Consider the following 23,359-nt stretch of genomic DNA (forward strand, 5'->3'; position numbering starts at 1 on the left):
GTGATGGGGTAGATGTGTTGGTGATGGTTGAAATAGAACCTTGCTTATTGTTGCGGAGATAATGACCTTCTAAAATCTAGGGATTTTCCTTTGAGAACAAGCTGAAGAAATCCTGTGGTAAACGTCAATCATGTGACTTCTTAGCAGTCTTCACAAGGGTATAGGATAATCCTTTACTGGTGTAGGATTATTCATTCATATTATTTAGAAAATATTTTAGAGGTATTTCCCAAGAACGCGTAGTTCTTGCTTTAAAGAAGCTTGCTATTCAATAGAGGTGAGATATATGAAAAGAAATATCACAATATACGCAAGCATAGAAACACACGTAGAGTACACAGCTAATGATGTGATTGTGTGATTAAATCTGTGGAAGAAAATTTGTGTGGGGGGAGTAGGGCAGGGGGAAGGAGTGATAATAGCAGGCAGAGGAAGGAGCAGTCTAAGCAGGGAGAACAGCCCTGATGAAGGCTGAGAGACTTTTAAATGGTTTGTTTGGGTCAGTTTAAGCAATGTGGTATTTGGGAGTGGAAACTCGGAGAGAGGTGGGGAGGATGAGGGTGGGAAGTTGTGGTGGAGAGGAAGAAGCCATATAATGTTTGCTGTCTTATTGGATGTTATCGTAGTGGTAAAAGGCATGAGAAGATGAAATGGGACTGCCTGGGTTTGAATCCACACTCATTAACCTATGACATTACTTAAGTCCATAATTCTTAGTTGCCTTATCTATAAAATGAAGATGATAATATTATCTATCTTAAAGGATTCTTGTGAGGATCAAATGAAAGCATTTCATTTAATAAAGCATTTACAACAGTTGCCTGGAATATAGTAATACTCATAAATGGTAGCTGCTGCTGTAAAAATCATCATGATCATGATTAGTTTTAAGCAGCAGAAAAACTTGATCAGCCTGACGTTTAGAATGGGCTCTTTGAAGGCAGTGTGGATGGTGGTAGACTAGAGATAGAGGAGTTATGGAGCAGGTTGGGAAGCTTTCGTAAAAATCTAGAGAGAATGAGGGCCTGATTTAAGATAGTAGCAATAAGAATAGGGGTAGCTAGTCAATAGGTATTTGTTAGAATTGACCGGACATAAATAATTACTCATGTTTATGTATGTGAAGAAGACAAAAGAGCCAGGATTGCACTTGAGAGACTGGGTGAATGTAGAGTCCATCAGCAAAGAGAAACAAAAATGAAAAGGGAATAGGTTTAGCAGGGCAGAGAAGATAAGGAGCTCAGCTTTAGAAACAGTAATAATGAAATGCATAAAGGAAATCAGTTTGGGTTTGTTAGTTTGAGAGGGATTGGATAGATAACTCAGATCTACAGAGAGATTTAGGCTAGGTTTGGGAGTCAGCAGTCAACAGTGGTGGTAGCTGCAGCCATGCGAGTAGGTGAGCTACTATACAAGGGTGAATTGGGAAGGTTGAGCTCCCACCCAAACACTGGAGAGTTGGCAGAGGAGGAAGAGCCCAAGAAGGGGGGTGCTGGGGTTGTTTATTGAATGCTTATTATCTGCTGTGCACCATGTTAGTACATTAACATTTTTTCTCACTTAATTCTCATAATACCCCTGTGATGTGGAGTACTATATTATCTATTGCTGAGTAAGAAATTACCACAATCTTAGCTGTTTAAAATAGCATGAATGTGTTATTTCACAGTTTCTGGGCATGGTTTGGCTGGGGCCTCTGCTTCAACGTCTGTCACAAGACTGTAGTGAAGGTGTAGGCCAGGGCTGGGGTCTTGTCTGAGGCTCAACAAGAATGATCTTCCAAGCTTACCGGTGGTTGTCAAGATTCACTTCCTTGCAGGTTGTCATACTGAGGTCCTCAGATTCTTGCCACCTGTTGCCCAGAGGCCAACTTCAGTTTCTTGCCATGTGAGCCTCTCCATATGTCAGCTTCATCAAAGCTGGCAAGGGAGGGAGTCAGCTGGCAAGATGAAAGTTGTAATCTTGAGTAGCAGTCTTGTAAGTGACATTCCATCACCTTTGCTGTATTTCATTGGTTAAAAACATATCACAGGCCTTATCCACACCCAAGAGAGGTTGGGATTTCACTAGAATGTGGGTACCTGGAGGTAGAGGGGCTGTCTGCTTTGGTGCCATTTTTATTCCTGTTTTACAAGAGAAGAAACTGAAATACTTAAGTAACTTGCCCAAGATCATATATAAGTAATGGGGCCAGAATTAAACCCAGGCAGTCTGACTCCACAGCCTGGGCTCTTTTGTACCATTACATTTTAAGGACTGAAAATGTCTAAGGGGTTTGGCAGTGTTAGAGTTCTTTGGGGACTTTTGTTTGATGTCTTTTTAATGGAGCGGTGTAGGTCGAAGTCATATGCTTGTGGTTTCAGTGAATGTGCAGGTAGGAAAAGACACTGGGTAGAGATTATTCTTTCAGAAGATAATTTTAAAAGGAAGAGAACATTGACCATATCTTCTCACATATTGAATTATTTCTCTCTATAATCACAAATTTTTCTTTTCTAGCTCACTGAGTTTAACCAGTAATGCCATTCAGTTGCCAATGTCAAGCAAAGAAAACATAAGCCAGTTTTAGTCTACTTTTTAAGAAAAGTGGTAGTCCTTTTCACAGTGCCTGACGGTAAGTCCCAGTTCCTACCGTGATAAGAGTTTTTGATCTAACGCATTTAAAATAATGCTTTTGGAAACATTAATTTTAACACTTTATTTACTTTTTTCTTCTTAAGCTGATGCTTAAGAGCATGAAGAGCTTAAAGAAAGGTGTCTACTAGTTTCTGGGAATTTATTTATTATGTCTTTCGTCACTTTCATTAATCTTTGAGATTTTACCTCCAGTTGTTAAAAGTAAAATGCTAGATCTTGAAATCTGTCCCTTTCTTTTATAGATGGGAAAGCTTTATTTTATGTGTTAGATTTTGACTTGGACAACTAGTTAATGGCAGAGCTGTTTTAAGTTTTCTGATTTCCAGACCTCTGCGCTTTCTACTGTTGCATAAGGTGATATAGCTATTAGGGCCAGGGTTTCTGATATGGAGCATTTCTAACTCAGTATGGAGGAAGAACTCAGATTAAGAGACAGCTGGTGGAAGGAATTGGGACTCTTTTCCCCTGACTTGGAAGTAGTGGCTACTCTTAGTCACTGTTAGTAAATTAAACCTTAAGACTTTACTGTTTTGTTTTGTTTTTTTTTTTTACTGTTTTAAGGAAGAGGTTGGGGAAGAACTTTTGGCGTTAGGAAGCTGTTTGAACAAATTTTTTATTTTTCTTTTTCTTCTTAATGTTGAGGGTTACATTGGACAGTGTGAAATGTAGACATAACTTTTGTTCTAACTCCTGGCCTCTTTCTTCCTTAAATCAAATTATTTTTTCATAGTAGAATAGTTACACTTTTTACTAATCTCATTACTATTTATTTTTTTAAGCCCAAATTTACCGGTTTGTCCAGTTAACCATCAAAACCTATTTTGATTTTTTGTTCTTTGTATAGTCTAACATTGCTGTGTCTTATATGAGGGTATTTGTATTTGTAGTTGTATTTGTAAAATTGACCACTTTTCTTGTCTGTTTCTTTTAGTAACTGTATCAGAGTGTGAGGTATAAGCTCACAGAATCCAGAGAAATCATCATGAAGTTATATGTATTTCTGGTTAACACGGGAACTACCCTGACATTTGACACTGAACTTACAGTGCAAACGTGAGCAGTATTTCATTTATTCTCATCAGTTTTGCATTTTGTACATGCATAAAGTTAACAAACTACTTGATTTTGAGAAAGTGATTCCTTTGTTAAATAGGAGTAGCAATATGGCAAGTCTTTTTTCCTAGCATATTATATATACAATTGTCATCTTTCTCTAAAATGCTAAAGTTAAATTCATTAAGTTGTGCTTTGTTCTGTTTGCTTGAATATATTGTTCACAATCAACAAACTTACCCACAAATAGATAAACTTATTTCAAACTAAAGCTATCAAATAACAGTAAGTTTTTGTAGCTGATTCCTATTCCAAGTTTCATAGGACATTGCTAAGGAAATTATTGCTAGCTAGATAAAGCAGCGTGTTTATCAGTCTCATGTTTTTTGGTCATTTGTTTTTATCCTCTTGTATGAATAAAGTTAATAGCGTTTGTTTTGTTTGTTAAGGAAAGAATAAAATCAGTTTAATATTTATAGTCAAATCAGTGAGATTCATGTCTGATAATTCTCCAGCTTTGCACGGGTTTCAAATATTTGACCAGTGAATACCCTCTTATATTTGTGAAAAGTGTGGAGAGGTCTCAGGGGAAAGAGGATATATTTTGAGAACAAACAGAAAGGAACAAGAAGTAGCACATATTTCCAAACCTGCTTATATTTTTATAATGACCATAATAGCAAAGACTTGATAACAATACAGAACAAATGAATCTGACGCTGAAGAGGTTATAAACAATTTGTAGAATATATAATCTAAGTTTTAAAAATAGAATTATGAAATTGTTTTCTTTTTTAAAGTTCTAGCTTTTATAAAATACAATTTATCTGTTAAAGGAATAATGTTTTAGGAAAAGAAAGCAATTTTCATATAGTTTAGACTGAACGTATTTTGTGTAATGTGATGTGGAGATTTTAACACACATCCCATGTTCTGAGGATTTTAACAGACCTGATGCTAATTTCAGCATATTCCTTTGCTGTGTTATATAAAGAGGACAAAAATAAATGTGTCTACTGCCTGTATTTCATAGACTCACTTTTAGCTGTGGCACATGGGTGATTTATTCACCTAAGATCCACCAGTTGATTATGGAATCGAATTCCAAAAACAGGAAGCTTACGTTTTTTACTGCTTTTGGGGGGAATATTTTAGAATGAAATTCATTTATCTATCATATTTTTATATAGTGCTACTTTGATAATAAAGTTTGTCATTGGGCAAATGTAAATAACTGATGTTTTTGCCTTTTTAAAAAAGTGTGGCAGACCTGAAGCATGCCATTCATACCAAATACAAGATTGCTATTCAGCACCAGGTGCTGGTGGTCAATGGAGGAGAATGTATGGCGGCAGATCGGAGAGTGTGCACCTACAGTGCTGGGACGGTAGGTGTCCAAGGGCCCTTTCATGTAAATGTGCTCCAACCTCACATCAGAGAGGGAATTGGGAACTCAACATTTGAAAGTAATATTTATCTGTTTTATATATTGAGGGCAGTGTACATGTTCAGTATTTGTAACATTTTCAGTTTTTTTTGCATTTTTGCTTCTGTAGGACACAAATCCAATTTTTCTTTTTAACAAAGAAATGATCTTATGTGATCGTCCACCTGCTATTCCTAAAACTACCTTTTCAACAGAAAATGAAATGGAAATAAAAGTCGAAGAGTCTCTTATGATGCCTGCAGTTTTTCACACTGTTGCTTCAAGGACACAACTTGCAGTGGTAAGATATAAACAATTATTTTTTGAGATTATAACACTTACATCTAGTACAATTTAAAATTAAAAATTGGTGTATTTAACAAAATGATGTCTTATTCATACACTCGTTAATATTTTCATGAAGCTTTAGCCTATTAGGTGTCAGTGAACAATCCAAAAAATAGATTACTCCTAAAAACATTCAGATCTAAATAGCAAAATAGTATAAATTACAGAGGAAGCACACCAAAAACATGAAAAATAACAAACTTTTTTGAAAATTTATTTTACAGTTATGTCTAGTTTTTACATTTCAGGCCCATATATTTTTAGTCATTCTACAATTGCTAACAATTACAAGATCCTACAGTGGTGGAACAGCTGTCTTAACCATGATTCGTTCAACTTTTCTACATGATGGTATGCAGATAATGACTTTTGAACATTTCTTTTATCGATAAAGTACCTGTGTTAGAATAGACATAGACAAAGAGAGCTTAAATAACTCTAAAAGTTTGATTCTTTTTCACATATCCATATTTAGATCCTGGAGGAGAACCAAGTTTCTTTCCAATACATACCTCTTGTATTGCTCTTGCAATCCCTATGGATTGTTTCCTAGTCATTTGGTTTTACTTTTTGACTTGCTAATACTTTACTGTAATACCGGCTCTAAGATACCAGTAGTAGGACGCATTTTGCTTTTAGACATGAGAAAATGTTACCCTGTAGAATCAACCAAATAACAGTATTTACCTTTTATAAAAATAAACAAATTAATAAAAATAAATTATTTAGTGTTAACATTTACTTTTCTTAGTAAATCTCTTAGCAGTTTGTTTTAATGTAGTATATACATTTGTGAATCTACCCCATTTTCCACATATGATACAACAAAGAAAGAGAATAACCTTGTCTTTCTGGAACATATTTAATAAGCATTAAAGAGTCCAGAAATGTTTTGAGAAACAAAATTATTTTTTAAAAAAACACAAATTCTGTAAACTGAATTTGTATAGTAGAGCTCTTTAAGATTTGTTTTCTGGTTATTAACAAAACAAGAATATTAGTGTACAAATAAACTAATAAAAGTTTAGGTTACACAATTGCATGCCATGCAGAACACATGAACTTTTGATTTGGTTGAAAAATATGGATACTACATGCTAATCGAAAAATATAATATTAGGTGCAAAATTAAAGGAGAACCAAGTAGGATATATATAGTTTTTAAGTGATTAGAGAAAAATCAAAAAAACAAATAAAACTTAATTGAACAAAGACCTCATATTAAAATGCATTATATTAAAGAGATTAAAAAATTAGATGAGGGGGCTGGCCCCGTGGCCGAGTGGTTAAGTTCGCGTGCTCCGCTGCAGGCAGCCCAGTGTTTCGTTGGTTCGAATCCTGGGCGCGGACATGGCACTGCTCATCAGACCACGCTGAGGCAGCGTCCCACATGCCACAACTAGAAGGACCCACAACGAAGAATATACAACTATGTACTGGGGGGCTTTGGGAAGAAAAAGGAAAAAAATAAAAAATCTTAAAAAAAAAAAAAAAATTAGATGAGGGGCCGGCTCCGTGGCCGAGTGGTTAAGTTCACGCACTCCGCTGCTGCGGCCCAGGGTTTGGATCCTGGGCGCCGACATGGCACCGCTCGTCAGGCCACGTTGAGGCAGCGTCCCACATCCCACAACTAGAAGGACCTGCAACTAAGATATACAGCTGTGTACAGGGGGAGTTTGGGGAGATAAAGCAGAAAAAAAAAAAGATTGGTATCAGTTGTTAGCCCAGGTGCCAATCCTTAAAAAAAAAAGATTGGCAACAGTTGTTAGCCCAGGTGCCAATCTTAAAAGAAAAAAAAAAAATTAGATGAGAAGGAGGTTTAATCTAGAAATAAACACTTCTGGCAATATTAGTGATCCAAGGTGAGAAGTTTTAACCATTCTAAAGGTTTCGTCCAGGCAAGGATCAAGACAGAAGTAAGAAAGAGAGGGCATAAAGAGTCGCAGGAAAAACTAGGAATGAATAATAACTTCGTTAATCTAGCAAAACCCTAGAAAGGATATAATAGAAACAGCAAGTTAAAGTAAATACTAAACATACAATAATGAGATGAATACAGTCCAATATATCTGTTTTTAATTAATTTAGCCAGCTTTTTCCTTACTAAAAGATAAATTTTATGATATAATTAAAAATACACAACTATGTTATCATAAGAAATAGTCAAGGGGCCGGCACTGTGGCCAAGTGGTTAAGTTTGCATGCTCCGGTTTCAGCGGCCCAGGATTTCACTGGTTTGGATCCTGGGTGCGGACGTGGCACTGCTCATCAGGCCATGCTGAGGTGGCGTCCTACATGCCACAACTAGAAGGACCCACAACTAAAATATACAACTGTGTATTGGGGGGATTTGGGGAGAAAAAGCAGAAAAAAAAAGAAGATGGACAACAGTTGTTAGCTCAGGAGCTAATCTTTAAAAAAAAAAAAAATAGTTAAAACAGGTTGCTAAAGTATGAATAGAAAGTTATGCAGAAAACTAGTAAATAAATGTAGAAAAAAATAAAAATGGCAATATTAATATTTTACAGAGTAGACAGGGCATTAAACAGAACAAAGTGAAATTAATAATAAAAGATTTAATTTGTGAAAAAGATAAGTCAAATATGTATTTGTCTATCAACACAGAGTAAATGATAATAATTTAATAAAACATAATGATGTACACCAGTGTTCATAGCAGCATTATTTTACTATAGCCAAATGGTGGAAACAACCTAAATGTCCAACAGCAGATGAATGGATAGAGAAAATATAGTATATACACACAATGGAATATTATTCACCCTTAAACAGGAGGGAAATTCTGATGTGAGCTACAACATGGCTGAACCTTGAGGGGGTAGTATGCTAAATGAAATAAGCCAAATACAAAAAGACAAATATTGTATGATCCTAATTATGTGAGTTACTAGAATAGTCAAATTCATAGAGACAGTAGAGTTTTGTTTACCAGGGGCTACTGGTTGAAGGGAATGTTGAGTTAATTGTTTAATGGATAAAAAAATTTAGTTTGGGATGATGAAAAAGTTCTGGAGGTGGATCATGGTAATGGTTGCACAGCAATGTGAATGACTTAATACTATTGAACTGTACGCTTAAAAATGGGTTAAAATGGTAAGTTTTATGTGTTTTACCACAATTTTTAAAAAGGAAAATTTTATTATATCTTTCATAGTCAGAAAACTCTTGTGAACAAGATTTAATACTCTGTATCCTGAAAATACAGAATATTCTCTTTTTTTCTTATAGATAAAACCCAGAAGAGTATCAAAAGAATAATATATTAATAGCAAAGAGTATATATTATGAGAATGCAAAGATGGTTCAATATTGAGAAATGTGTTAATATAATTAGTTACCCCAATCATTAATACTTTACAGGAGAAAACATATAGGGTTTATGTCCCTATATGACCAAGTATTGTCCAGGAGAGGCATTTGTTAAAATTGAGCACCTAGGTGTTCCTAATAAATAAAATAGCCCTAGAAGAAAATAAAATAAATATACTATAGACTTAATCAAATATAAAAAGATAATCAACTTTCAAATCAGTGAATTACTAGAGCCATTTTGCATAAATCAGGAACAATCTATTTAGTATTTTGGAGCTTCTGGGAAATGTACTAAAATAAGAAAATGAAATAAGTGATGAAATTAATGGAAAAGAAGTGAAAAACATCCATTTTGAGTGATGATATGATTGCCTATTTGTTGAGATATATACATATTGGAAAGTGCACAAATCATAATTGTACATTAATTTTTAGTGCATTTTCACAAAATGAACACAAATTTTAAAATATGGTGTCACCCCAGAAGCCCTGCTTCATGCTTTCTCCCTTTCAATAACTATCATCTGTCTTCCTTGAAGTTAATGAATATGCTGACTTCTAAACTATAGATTACTTTGCTTCTTTTAGAACTCTACATAAGTGGAATCATATGGTTTATTTACTTTTGTGTCCAGCCTCTTTTACTCAACATTATGTTCTGAGATTCATTCATGTAATTGCATGTATTACTGCTTTGTGTTCATTGCCCATAGTATTCTACTGTAGAAGTATGCCACAGTTGTTTCCACTATTGATGGATACTGAGAGTTATTTCAGTTTTAGACTATTATGACCAAAACTACTGTGAATATTCTTATACATTGTTTGGTGCACCTTTTGCATTTCTCTTGGGTATGCCTCTTTTCAACTTTACATACTACTATTATTATTTGAAGTGGGTGTATCCATTTATACTCCCACCAGCAGTGTGTGATTGTTCTACTTGCTCAGCAAACTCACTGAGACGTGTTTTTCTTCGTACTTCTAATTTTGGTCATTCTGATGGGTGTGTAGTGGTAGGCCATTATGATTTAATTTGTATTTCTTTGATAATTAACAAGAATGAGCAGGTTTCCATGTGTTTATGAGACATTTGTATATCCTTTTTGTGAAGTTACTCTTCTAGTTTCTTGATTATTCTGTATTGGGTTGTTAATACATTTCTAATTGATTTATAAGTGCTTTTATATAGTCTTCATATAATCTTTTGCAAACTTTATATGCTTAAAGTATCTTGTGTCATTCTATGGCTTGCCTTTTCATTCAACTAATGGTGTCTTGTGATGAATAGAAATTCTTAGTTTGATATCCAATTTATCAATAGACTTGCTGTTGGATCTTATTTAAGAAACATTTACTTATCCCAAAGACATGAAGGGAACAACCAATGTAGAGAGGCCCTGGAATATATATGGTATGCTATATTCCAGAAGCATCCCCTCCCACCTTTTTTTAAAATCTCTCACCTTTAGATCCGTAGGTCACCTGTAGTTGATTTTTTTATATTTATGAATTCAGCACCCTGCCTTTTAAATTTAATACTGGATATTGATCTTTCCATATCCTTGTATATAAAGGTATTTCATCTTATGTAATGCTATGTACATTGTTATATAGATAAAAATAATTTCTTGATAGACATTGAGGTTGTTTCTATTTCATTTAATATTATTGAAATAAATAACCTTTTAGTATTCTTTATTTATTTAAGCTTCTATAGGATAAATTCCTAAAAGAGGAATCACTGTGCCAAATGATAAATACTATTTTACTTTTGGTAGTTATTGCTGTATTGCCCTCTGTGGATCTTCTGCCAATATATGCTCCCAGCAGCAATGAGTTAGGAATTTCTCTTTCTCCTCATTATCACAACAAACAGGAACAATAAGATAAACTAAAACATTCCTTTAATGGTGCTTTCTTTGAAATGTATTTAGAATGCACTCATGCATACATGTAAGTACACATATGCAAATATGCACATAAACATTACCTTCTTTTATCATTTGTTTCTTCTTTTTCAATATAGGAAATGTATGAAGTTGCCAAGAAACTTTGCTCTTTCTGTGAAGGTCTGGTCCATGATGAACATCTTCAACACCAAGGCTGGGCTGCAATCATGGCCAATCTGGAGGACTGTTCAAATTCCTACCAAAAGCTACTTTTCAAGTTTGAAAGTATTTATTCAAATTATCTGCAATCCATAGAAGACATCAAGTTAAAACTTACTCAGTATGTTTGCCATTAAAATGGGTAATAAGATGTTTGTTTAAAATGCCTTTAATAGGCTGTATATTTATTATAATTTAGGTTCATTTTTTGAGACTTTTTTGGACTCTAAAATTTAAAAATTATGGTCAGTTTTATCCGCCACATATTTTACAGATCTCCCACATTTCTTTTTCTTGTGTTGTTTATGTTAAAGGCTCAAAATACTTTTGAAATCACGTATAAACACAAGAATCTTTGCCTCCTTCTTGCCCTGCTACCACCTTTCTAATAAAATAAAGGCAAATGTAAAAATAATATATCTAATGGAAATGGAAGTGGTTTCAAACATTAGGCAATCAAGGAAAATTTTATTTTTAAATATTACCACATGATAGAAGCTTACTATGATAGAAAAAAGCCATTGTGTTCTAGCTCTTGTTTAGATGTTTTTCTGGTTCTTTGCATGTAAGCGCATCTGATACCCACTGGTTATTTTTACAAAGGACTATAATGAATGTAAAAATATACCAGTAATTCAGCATGAATGTAGCTTTTTGTGTGTATGCTTTCAATTTTTTGTCTTCATTTTTTTAGTTTGTTTTTGTATATTTTTTTTATTAACTTGAATTGGAGGGAAGTAGCATATTCTTTCTTTTTTCTTTCTTTCTCTTTTTTAAATTCAAGTGAACCTTACTAATGCAAGTTTCTCTATTTTGTGGTATGAGTAGTTATAAGATTTTAACCTTAAGTTGACAATGGGACTAATCTTGGGTAGGAAAGGAATGATTAATTAAAATTAGAAAAAGCTTTTAAAAGTTTTTATAATAACCTCTTCAAGAAACTGGTTTTTTTGGGGAGTTCTCTCAGATATGTTAATTTAATGTAGGAGCCTAAACCATTTTACATATGTTTTTACAGAAGTGAAATTATCACAATTTCATCTTGCCTTTTGACAACATACATCTATCTGTCTGTTTATTTCAGGGTGTAATGAATGCAAGTTATATTAATCTTTAATAGCATTGTTAATTTTATCCTGTGCTTTCAGTATATCAAAAATACTTGATTGACTTAAAGAGAAAAAGTTGAACTTTAAGGGACTGCTATAGTAAATCTTTTTTTTAAATTTGAATTTTTATACCTTAAGGTTTGATAAAAACAAGTGTTCACTTGTTTGGTATAAACTTGCTACCTTTACTTTAGAGTGGTGTTTTAATGTGTTTATGATATCCATCTCTGTCCATCTGTGTTTCTTTTAAAGAACACTTCATAGACTACTTTATACATATATAATGTAATAGGTGGTAAGATTTGTGTGTGTAATAAAATGTTATTTCTTTCAAAATGCTAATCTGTAATTAGAGCAGAACCATTATTTTTTTACTGACAGATCTTTTGTTTTTTAAGTTTAGGAACTGCGGTTTCAGTAATGGCCAAGATTCCACTGTTGGAGTGCCTAACCAGACATAGTTACAGAGAATGTTTGGGAAGACTGGATTCTTTACCTGAACATGAAGGCTCAGAAAAGGCCGAGATAAAAACCTCCTCTGAACTGGTGCTCTCTCCTGATATGCCTAGAACAACTAGCAAATCCTTGTTAACCTCATTTCACAAGTCAGTGGAACATGTAGCCCCAGATACCACAGATGCTGAAAGTGGAAAAGAAATTAGAGAATCTTGTCAAAGTACTGTCCAGCAGGATGAAACTTCAGTAGATGCTAAAGACGGTGATCTGCCTTTTTTTAATGTTTCTTTGTTAGACTGGATAAATGTTCAAGATAGACCAAATGATGTGGAATCGTTGGTCAGGAAGTGCTTTGATTCCATGAGCAGGGTAAGTAATAATAATTTGATATTTCTTATGTCATTTTAACTACTTGAAATTATGTTATTTATACTAAATATTTTATTAATGGGCATTATGTTGTAGTAGAAATAATGAGCTGTGGAGTGAAACTTCGTAACCAAGTTTATAACCTTGGGCAAATCAAATCATTTAACTTATAACCTTATTTGTGAAGATTTAAAATATAGGTAAAATTTCTACTTCAATGCTAAACCTTAAAGTGTCCATTCAAATGGCAATGGTTTGGGTGGTGGTAATACTTTGAAATTTTTTTTTTTCCTGACCCTGTAATATTACTTGGAAGTTGGAATATCTCCTGTTCTTTAATTTGTTCCTACAGTTAGGCTCTTTTTTCTGCTAGGTAAAACTTGAACAGTCTTATTATTTATCATTCCTGTGCCTTGCATTGTGAGTGCTCTCTCTATATAAGTAAATAGGCAAAATGATAATATTTGGCCACTTCTGGCCTGCCCTAATTCTTACATCAGTTTAATAATGGGTCAGATGTTCACATTTAAAATGCTATAGAATTTTCAAGGTTTTTTTGAAAAATATTAAAGATAAAATTTGTTTTTACTTACACTGAGATGATGTACATTCAGTGAAATATATAAGTCTTGAGTGGTTAGTTCCTGGAGTAACTACCATCCAAAAGAAGATATTGAACATTTTCATCTCCCAGAAAATTCCCATGTACCTCTTTCTAATCACCATTCCCCTAGAGGGAACTTCTTTTTGACATTTAAAAGAAGAAATTTTAAATACTGCATCTGCCTGAGATATTTTAAAATTCAAAACTAAGACATGTTTTTAGTTGTATTTTGTAATTATAGTGAACTCGTGTTTTGGATTAAGTTCTCCCCCAAATACACTTAGGAAAACTTCTAAACCTGGGGAATAAATTCCTCTGCAAATCTGATCTATAATATGATAGAAAATCTTTGAAGCCAGGAAGGAAGTTGGTGGGGCACATATGTCAGTGATGTCAGCAGAGAGATGAAACAATATTTTGAAGGCTGCTCTTGTCTAAAGATAATGGGCAGAATAGTTATTAAACTTTTCTAAAAGAGCACATGATTGGAAAAGAGACTTGATCTTTAATTGATTATTGAAAGAAAGGCAGCACATTGTCTGGGATGCGTGGAAAATAACACATACTTTTCTTAAGTAGTACGATAATAAAATGGAAAACTTTTAAGAATAAATTCTGGGTTTCTTTGTAATTCTTTCAATATCCATTTTCTTGATGACATCCTTTAGAGAAGGCATTTCATTTTGCCTGTTCATTATTTGTTGTCAGAGAAAGACATTTGCCAGGGCAGGGAAGTATGTAGTATATTATGCAATGATTACTGCCAAAAATAAATGAAAAGTAATGTTCCTGTTTAAACTGTTGACATTTTAGTAGCCTAAAAATTCCCTCTATGATTGTGGAAAATCAGCCGCATGATTGTGATTAGGGTGATTGTCATTTTTTATAATTTCTCATGAGCCAGAATGGGGCTATTGACTATAAGAACCACTTTTTTAAAGGACTGGAAATTGGCTTTGTGTTTGCATGTTTAAATGAAATCTCACAGAACCATAAGTTTTATTCACTTTATATGGCAAATGGGAAGAAACAATGACCCTTCTCTAGCTTAATGAAATTCACAAGAATTTACACCTAGAGAAAATAGAAATTAGCTATAGTATTATTATCACGGGATCACATTATTGACTTCTCAGAGGTTGATGGTTATTTTCATAGGACATATCTGAAGTGTTTGTGATATTTTACATGGCCATTATATTGTGAAAGCAAAATCCAAACTCTTATTTTTATACAATTAGTTAACATGACTTAAAATACTGCCTATAATACAGCACTCTCATCAGTTGCACATGCCCATTAGGTTAAAAAAATATTATTAAAAGCAGTGCAAACTCATTTTAAAGAATTTGTTTATGTATTTCTGCTTGTATTTTACACAATAACAGGATGTTCTCTTAATGGGATGTACCACATAATAAATAGCACTTTGCTGTGATGTTTTTATTAATTTAGTATTTTTCTATTTTTGGTAGTTTTGATGTTCTATAAAAGCAAATTCTGTTTAAAGCCATCATTTTTACAGACTAATCCCAATTTTATCAGTATTTGTTTAACATGTAGTTCCAACTGCCAAAATCGAGTATCTTTTTTAAGAAATTAGTCAAGACAGGTATCATGGAACTTACATAAGATTTGGAATCATAAGCGCTCAAATCCTAGCACTGCCATTCATTTATTACCTCTGTCATCCATGATAAGTCATTCAAATCCCTTGTTTTATAATATTTGTGTGGATTGATAGATGCTAATTTCATGAACTATGTAGTTCCTCCCTTCATATATGAAGAAAAGTTTGGGCTTGATGCTGCATTTTTGTGTACTTACATATTTTCTTAGATTGCAGTATGTTCATGTTAGAACAACTCTTGGATATTCTATTTCAAATTATACTACAGATGGCAAACTGCTTTGTATATCTGATGATTAATAATTGGAAATGTGCATTTAGCTCATTTCTAAGCTGTCCAGAATAATGCTGGCATAATTTATTGAATCTCTTCCTTGTATTTCATCCAGGAGACTTGTGATGTTATTGGAATATTATTGTTTGTGTTCTATGCCTTGTGGGTGGGTTTAGAGGTGGAACGGGAAGAATAGAGAGGGTAAGAAAGTTTTTATAGTTTCTTATCCTCTAAGACAACAATAATGTTTATTTGTAGATGTCAAGGAAAGAGCCCAAGAGTAAAAAATAAGTGTAGCACTGTGTTTAATTATTGAAAATTTGCTAAATAATTATTATTATAATTCTGTGGTTTAAAATACATAATTTAAAAAATTTCTTCAAAGACTTTATTTGGAAATTTTTATTTTCATTACCTGTGGACAAATGGAATAAAATATTAAAGTAGAATAAGATTTTAGAAAGTCAAGTTATGTAACCTGTATTCAGTGAGTCACAAAATGTTCTTCCATGCTGAGAGTAGTTGTATTATTCCTTCAGTGAATTATGAAGTACAGTAACATGATAATAAGGAGCCCTGGTTTGGGGTTTGTTTTATCTTCTTTAAATTATGGCTATGTTAAGTTTATGTATAGTTACAATTTTGCTCAAGTTGAAAATTGGAATATATTTTAGTCATCTTGTTTAGCCTTTTATCACCTTAATGATTTGTAGCTAGTCTTTGGTTTGTATAATACTTTGGATTGGAAATGTGTGCACACACTGGACTCAGTCACCACAAAATTGAGCAAAGCGAGGAAATAGTCACATATGCACAAGTTATAGTTAATATTGTGCAAAGCAAGTGTTTCCTATATTTAAGTAATGGCACCGTTAACTCTTTTCATGGTGTTAGAAATGCAGCTTCTTATTCACTGTACTGGATTCTTGATAATAACAATAGAATAGTTCAGTTTTAACTGCTTTTGTATGTTCTCTGTGCACCAGAAACTGTACATAAATAATTTACGATTTGTAGAGATTGTAGAGATCAGGGAAGGCATCATGAAAGAGGTAGTTTTTGACTAGAACCATTACATGGAGACAAATGAGCTTAAATAGCTAGCCAGAGCAATCAGTGTGAATGAAGATCAGAGCTAGAAAAACACAGTGTTTGCTTGGATGTCATAGGGAATTCATTCAGTTTGAAAAGAAGATAGGACTGGAAGGATTTATTGGTCAGATCACTGAAGCCATTACTGTGTTTTTTGGATGATGATGTGGGCAGAAGGAAGCCATTTAGAGGTTTCACAAGGAAATAACTATTTGTTGTTAGTGCCGTCAAGTCGATTCTGACTCCTAGCAGTCCAGTGTACAGCAGAGTGGAATTTTTCTCAGTCTTTTTCACTCACTTAGTCACTGCTATTCAAAGGATTTTCAACTATATTGAGTTAGTAATGGAAGATATCATGGTTGATGTCCTCATACAGATATTAGCAAGCAGTCAGAAACACAGACTGAAAATTTGTGAGAAGGATCAGGAATTGAAAAGGGTTGGGAGTTACCTCCGTAGAAGTTATGCTTAATGCTGAAATTATATAAGGAATAGCAAAAATGGGCTAAGCACAAAGTCCTTCTGAATCATCTATATTTATTGATTAGACAGGAAAAGGACCCAGAGAAGATACTATGAAGAAACAGCAGAGGTAGTGCCCCAAAGCTTATAGAGTTTGGAAAAGGTTGTCTTTAATGCTAAACATATAAGAACCTCAAGTGAAACGAGGTCATCAGTGGTCTTTCGCCAAATGGTGTTTCTGGAGAGTGCATATAAAAAGACTGCCAGTATAAAGTATTCTTTCAAGGAAAAAGGGAGCAATGTTGAGAGAATTTTTTAGTTTCCATGAATTCCAGAAAATTTGGAGAATTAAAGCCAGGAACAGGAGAGATTGAACAGTAAGAAAGTGTAGTTGATCAAACAAATTCTTTGAGGAGCTACAGACAGAATAAATATATTTCCAGAAGGGAGGTAAGTTTGAAGATGTTGATACACTTTAGAGGGAAGTTAGATTCATAAGACAATTACTGACCAAAGAATCTGTTTTAGTTATTAACTCTGTTTCATTTCATAAGATCTTGAAAATAATATTTTCTGTGGGATATTGAGAATTGGATAAATTGTGGCATTGATTAAAAGGTGTAATTCCCGGCACTATATTCTTAATTATGTATTCTAATGTAATCAATAATAATTGTGTTTTATTAACATAATAATTATCCTATTATTGACCTTCTTATGGAAATATAACTTAGATTTCCCATGCTTTTCTGTGTTTTTCTCTGTTACTTTTTTCTCTGAAGCACTATGTCCAAATAGTGTGAAATATATTTTAAACTACTTAATGAAAATTTTATTTGTATGTATTTCCTTGTCATTTAGCTTGATCCAAGGATTATTCGACCATTTATAGCAGAATGCCGTCAGACTATTGCCAAACTTGATAATCAGAATATGAAAGCCATTAAAGGGCTTGAAGATAGGCTCTATGCCCTGGACCAGATGATCGCTAGCTGTGGCCGACTGGTGAATGAACAGAAAGAACTTGCTCAGGTGCTTATTTCAAATTTCTCTCAGGGAAAGGAATTTGTAGTTTTTCTGTACAAGTACTTTATGTGCATGTTTTCACTTGATCATTGAATATTCTTAAGGCAGTATTATTGTTTTCATGTGATAAAGAAGGCATGTTCTTAGTGTTCAGGTTTGTTAAGATAAAGTGAACTGAGGCTACTTTAGATGCCAACTGGAAGGATAAACCAGGAAACTGCTATGAGCAACGGGGAAAAACATGTTGAAAGAATATGGTATAACAGTCTTTGTATTAAACACTTGAGTACCTCCTACTCCCCCCTCAAAAAACTACAAAGAATTAAAAAAAAATAAATGAAATTTATGAAAGAAGGAAAATATGAAATCTTAAAGACTTTACTAATACGTATTTTTTAGGTCTAATTTAATACATTGTGCAAAGAACTCTGTTATCAAATTACATTTATAACCAAAAGAAGGTGATGGAATTGATAAGAGTGGTTAACCTAGATGTTTTCCTCCACACTAGTGATTCTCTTTAATTCAGGACTGCTTGTCCTCCACCCACCCTAGTAAGTACTCTGGTAAAACATCTTGTAGCAAAAGAGTTGACTTATCTTGACTGACACACGGTTTTCTAGTTTAACTTTCTATTGCCAGCATTTTCCCTCTAAATGTTTTCTTTCTTTAGAACACATGAGTAATCATTTTAATAGGTACAAATGTTTTTATTTCACTTGCATGGTAGAATATATATAGTATAGTGTAGGCAGACAAAATGTGTATAGCCTTGCTTTATCCTTTATAAAAAAGTTTAAAATATTTAGTGCGTTTTTATAGTTTCCTAATTGTATTCATCTTTTAATTCCCAGACTCACTCCTTTTCTGTCTTGATTTTGGATCCAGTTACCTTACTGTGAACTGAATTTTTTTATCTTGTGTTTTTGCACTGAATGGAACCCCAGTACAATGCTGAATAGATCTGGTAGTGGATGTCCTTGTTTAATTCCTGATCTATAGAAAGTGGTTAACATTCCAACATTATATTGTTTGTAGTACTATTTTTATTCTCTTTGTTTTAATAGAAACCCTTTCTCACATTAAGAAAGTTATATTCTACTTCTAATCTTGAACCATCCTTGGATTCTTGGGATAAACTCAACATTGTCATACTGTGTGTATTTTTTTTTAATGTATTTCTGGATTTAGTTTAACATATTAGCAAACTGAATTATGTTGACTTGTGCATCTGTATATTTCATTTGTTACATATTTGTCAAGTTTTGGCATCAAGGATATGATGGCCTCAAAATAAGTGGAGAAATCTTTTAATTGGAACATTTAGTCCACTTATTTAATGTAATTACTGAATATTTGTCTTTAAATCTATGAATTCTGATTTTCCTTCTATTTTTTTTTCAATTCTGTGTCCTTTTTTTCCCTCTGCTTTTGCCTTTTGGATTATTTTTATTTTAAAAATTATGTTATTTTTATTTATTGTTCTGTCCTTGATGTTGGCTTTTTTCCTTTTAAGTAATATGTGCATCCTTGATGTCTTAAAGTCTAATAAACATTAAAATCTCCTTTAGTATTTTCTTTTAGTGGCAAATTCAGTTTTTGTCATTTGGAAATCTCTTTAAATCACCTTTATTTCTGAAGGATGTTTTCTCTTGATGTAGAATTCTAGGCTCTGCAGTTTACTTTTAGCAATTTGACTTTGGTTTAGTTTTTAGTAGTTTTACTATGATATGACAAGGTGTGGCTTTCTTTGTGTTTGTCCTGTATTAGGCTTGTAGTACTGCTTGAACCTGTGATTTAATGACTTAATATCATTTGGGAAAATTCCCAATCAACTTCTCTTCAGATCTTGTCTTTGTCTTACTCTCCAACTTCTCCTTCTTTGATTCCAGTTACACATATATTAGACCTTTTACTTTGTCTTTTCCTTTTACCCTTGTTTCCTATATTTTCTGTCATTATATCTTTCTGTGCTTCATTCTAGATGTTTTCTTTTGATCCAACAGTTCAGGCTAATTCCTTTTTCAGCTGTGAATAGCTTTTGTTGAACCGATTTATTGATGTGTTATTTTTGTTCTTTATTTTTTAGCTCTACAATTTCAATTTCGTTCTTTTGTTTATATAGTTTCAAGTTATCTACCGAGATATTCATCTTATTCATCATCTCTTTAATCACATTAAGCATATAGTAATAAGTCTATGTCTGTTAACTCCATTATCTATGTCTGTGTGTCTGTGTATATTTTGTTTCTTATAGTTTTAATTCACATGATCTTGCCTTTTCATGTGTCTGATTATTTTTGATAAGAAAAATCAGAGAAATATGAATCCTAGGATACATTTTCTTCTAGAGAAAATTTGTTTGCTTTTGTTATATGGTAGGGGCATTTACAATCTTAGATCACCTTAGTCGAGTTTCAGGGGCTTAGGTGATTGGAAGTTGGTCATCCAGTCCCTGTGACAGCCAGTCTACTTTTGTAGATTCTTATATCCTAGGCTGTAGCTTTTTGGCACACTAGTGCGAAGTGTGTTCCATTGTTATTTACCTTGCCTGGCACTCATCTCCAATTTTTTATTTCCTGGCTTCATGGGAATATCAGAAGGATTGCTCATCTTATTCTTAGTTTTGGGATCCTCTTCAGAAATCAGCAGTTGTCTCTAGGTCAAAGCATTGCCAGTCATCTCAGTTCCCTTTCTAGGTTTCCTCCTATATCCTGGCTCCTTCCCTGCTTCCTTAGATCTCCAATAACTAATGCCACAGGAAGCTTGGTCTGTGTTACCATTACATTACAGTCTACTGTTACTAGGGGCAGAACTCTGAATTCCTGATCTTTTGCTTCTTCTTCTATGTCATTCTTTCTTAACCCTCCATAGAATGAATCAAACATAATTTATTTAACCATACTTCTTTTGATGGTCATTTAGGTTGTTTCCATTTTTCGTTATTACAAACCTTATTTTAATATCCCAATACATCTATCGTTACATGCATTATTCTACTATTTTCTTTAGGTACAATCTCCAATAATGGAATTGCTGGACTAGCTGTTTGTGCATTTTAAATATTAATTAATAGTGTTATACTACCCTCCATAAAGGAAAAATCAATCAACACTCCCAGTAATTAATGAGAAGAGCAATTTTCTTTTTATCATTGTTTGCCACGTATTTCCTCTGAATTGTCATTTGCCAAATTTTCTTTCTCCTAATGTTTTTGTAGGAATTTATTATATATAATCTGGATAATCCTTTATTATAAATAACACATATGCTGTCTCTTTGTTGACAGTTTATATATATTGTTGTACAGAAACTTTTAATTTTGATTTAGTCAAATATATTAGTTATTTTTTCATATTTAATTTTGTGAACCCATTATTTCCTTTAAAATCTCCAGATTTCTTTATAACTGTTTTTCAGATTGAATAAACCAGGACTTCCCATTCTCTTATCTTAGAAAAATCTATTTTCTCTCTTTGCTACTGCAAGTCCCTTGGTTTTTAAAACATATTGCTTATATTTCTACTACACTCAGGCTACATCGAATGGCTTTACATTTGATTGTAGTTTTTAAAAAGTCTCTTGCGGATGTTATCCTCAAAATCCACATTGGATTCAGCGCGTGGAGTTTTGTCATACAAGGAGAAGTCATTTTTCTGGGAGTGTAGTTGCTGTGATGAAGGGGGTAATAGTATTATTTTTTTATTTTATCAGAATAATAGAAGAATGATTTCTTTCCAAGTTGAGCCTTCCTTGTTTGCTTTCCAGAACTGACCCTTAAACCTTCTTGAACCCAAACTGAAGTAAAATTCAATGGAAATCTCCTATACTATTCCTGTGGAAATTAAAAAACTAATTTTTGATGTCTTGTGATCATAAAAGTACTCTGTCTAAACATGTTCTTTCTCCCTAATATATTTGTAGCTTTTGCTAATGTTTTAAACTGTAGTAGTAGCTCATAAAATTTAGCTTTTAGAACACGTCATCCTAACCAGAGATAATATTCTTACTTATTAGAAATATTTTTCTTTCTTTGATTTTGATACCTGAAGTAGTATAGTCCTTTTAGACCTTGAAAGGCAGTTAAATACTCATTTAATTATTCTTCAGTGAATATTTCTTGATACACCTGTGTACTTCTTAATATGAGTGTATGTAGAAATCATCTTAATTACCTCATTACATATTGGGAGTTGGCCCTAAGGTAAATGGATTTCAGCTGGGCTTGCCCGAATGGCTCTGGCTGTGAGAGAAATTGGATATAATAAGATAGTTCTCCATGTGTTCATGAGAGATGGGGGGGGTGGGGGGAGGGATAACCTGTTGAAGTTAGGTAGTAGCTAGTGAAAACTTAGTACCTTTTCACTCCTATATCTTTGTGTTTGGCTGCCAGGAGATTTTAAGAAACACCATTTCTGCAGACCAGCTTTTTCTGATCTTGCAGTCTTGATCAAAGCAGGTTTATTTTCTCTTAGTGTACTGTACTTAACCCTGTGTCATAATTATACTTGAACAATTACATGTTTTTTATACAGTTTCCTCTCTTAGAATATAAGCTCCAGGAAGGCAGGCCTCTAGTCTGTCTTCCTCACTGCTCTGTCCAAAATGCCTTACTACAGTTCCTGACACTTCGTAAGTATAAAATCAATCCTTATGGAACGAGAGTTTGGGTTCCTGTTGCCTTGAGTTTGAGAAATGTTGGACTTCTCTTTGGTCTGCGTCTGTCACATTTTATTATTTACAGATGTCTAATCTGTTAGGTTTGTTACTGCTAAGTTTTTTTCTCCATTGCAGATATTTTCTTTGCTTATCAATATTTCCTTCAGAATGTGCTTAGTGAAAGTAGATAAATTCAGATAATCAGTTTTGGGAGTTGATTTTAAATCTTGCATAAACACTTAAAATTTTATGTAGTTCATTCTAGCTACATAGTGATGAAATCTTCTAAGTAGTCCTAATTAAAGAGCAGGGAAAAGAAATAATGGTAAGAGATTTATTACCTGAACATCTTATATGATAAAGACCAGTTGAGACAGCTTTAGAAAATTAATTTTTTTAAACCACAACATTTGTGAGGATGTTTGTAGATGGGTCTACCTGGTCTGGCAGAGAAACTTCACCAAACCTATGAAGGTTTGTAACATTGGAGCCCTGAAAATTTATTCAGTGTGTTGTTTCTCTAGTCATCTTCTTATCCTTAAGGATTATCAGCAAAGTAAAATAATGGGGAATCTTCTTCCTAAACCAGAAGTTTATGGAATGCATCTTGAGGGGAGTTTTGAGTACTGTAGTAACTAGCAAGTAGTTAAACATTTCCTTAGAATATTGCCATGATTATTTAATTCTTATTAGATAATATAGCAAAATTTAGAATTAGGATATGGTATAGTTTACGCTTTGCTCTCAATCTCTTTGCTCATTCTGCTATG

At 33.4% G+C, this 23,359-nt stretch overlaps 1 protein-coding gene across 9 annotated transcripts in view; it reads left to right on the plus strand.

The window, feature by feature from the left end:
- RB1CC1 (RB1 inducible coiled-coil 1) overlaps positions 1 to 23,359 on the plus strand; it is a 91,177-nt gene that overhangs the window by 22,122 nt on the left and 45,696 nt on the right. For 7 of the 9 annotated variants that reach the window (XM_014843703.3, XM_014843717.3, XM_070481293.1 and 4 more), the window contains 7 exons: positions 2,500 to 2,614; positions 3,569 to 3,690; positions 4,951 to 5,077; positions 5,247 to 5,417; positions 10,827 to 11,029; positions 12,416 to 12,842; positions 17,766 to 17,936. In XM_014843703.3, the coding sequence (XP_014699189.3) occupies positions 3,620 to 3,690; positions 4,951 to 5,077; positions 5,247 to 5,417; positions 10,827 to 11,029; positions 12,416 to 12,842; positions 17,766 to 17,936 (1,170 nt within the window). In that variant the 5' untranslated portion in view covers positions 2,500 to 2,614; positions 3,569 to 3,619. The remainder of the gene's footprint in view (positions 1 to 2,499; positions 2,615 to 3,568; positions 3,691 to 4,950; positions 5,078 to 5,246; positions 5,418 to 10,826; positions 11,030 to 12,415; positions 12,843 to 17,765; positions 17,937 to 23,359) is intronic. The other 2 variants (XM_070481296.1, XM_014843725.3) reach the window with 2 other exon arrangements.

Source organism: Equus asinus, chromosome 12 (assembly GCF_041296235.1).
Source record: "Equus asinus isolate D_3611 breed Donkey chromosome 12, EquAss-T2T_v2, whole genome shotgun sequence".
Classification (NCBI taxonomy): domain Eukaryota; kingdom Metazoa; phylum Chordata; class Mammalia; order Perissodactyla; family Equidae; genus Equus; species Equus asinus.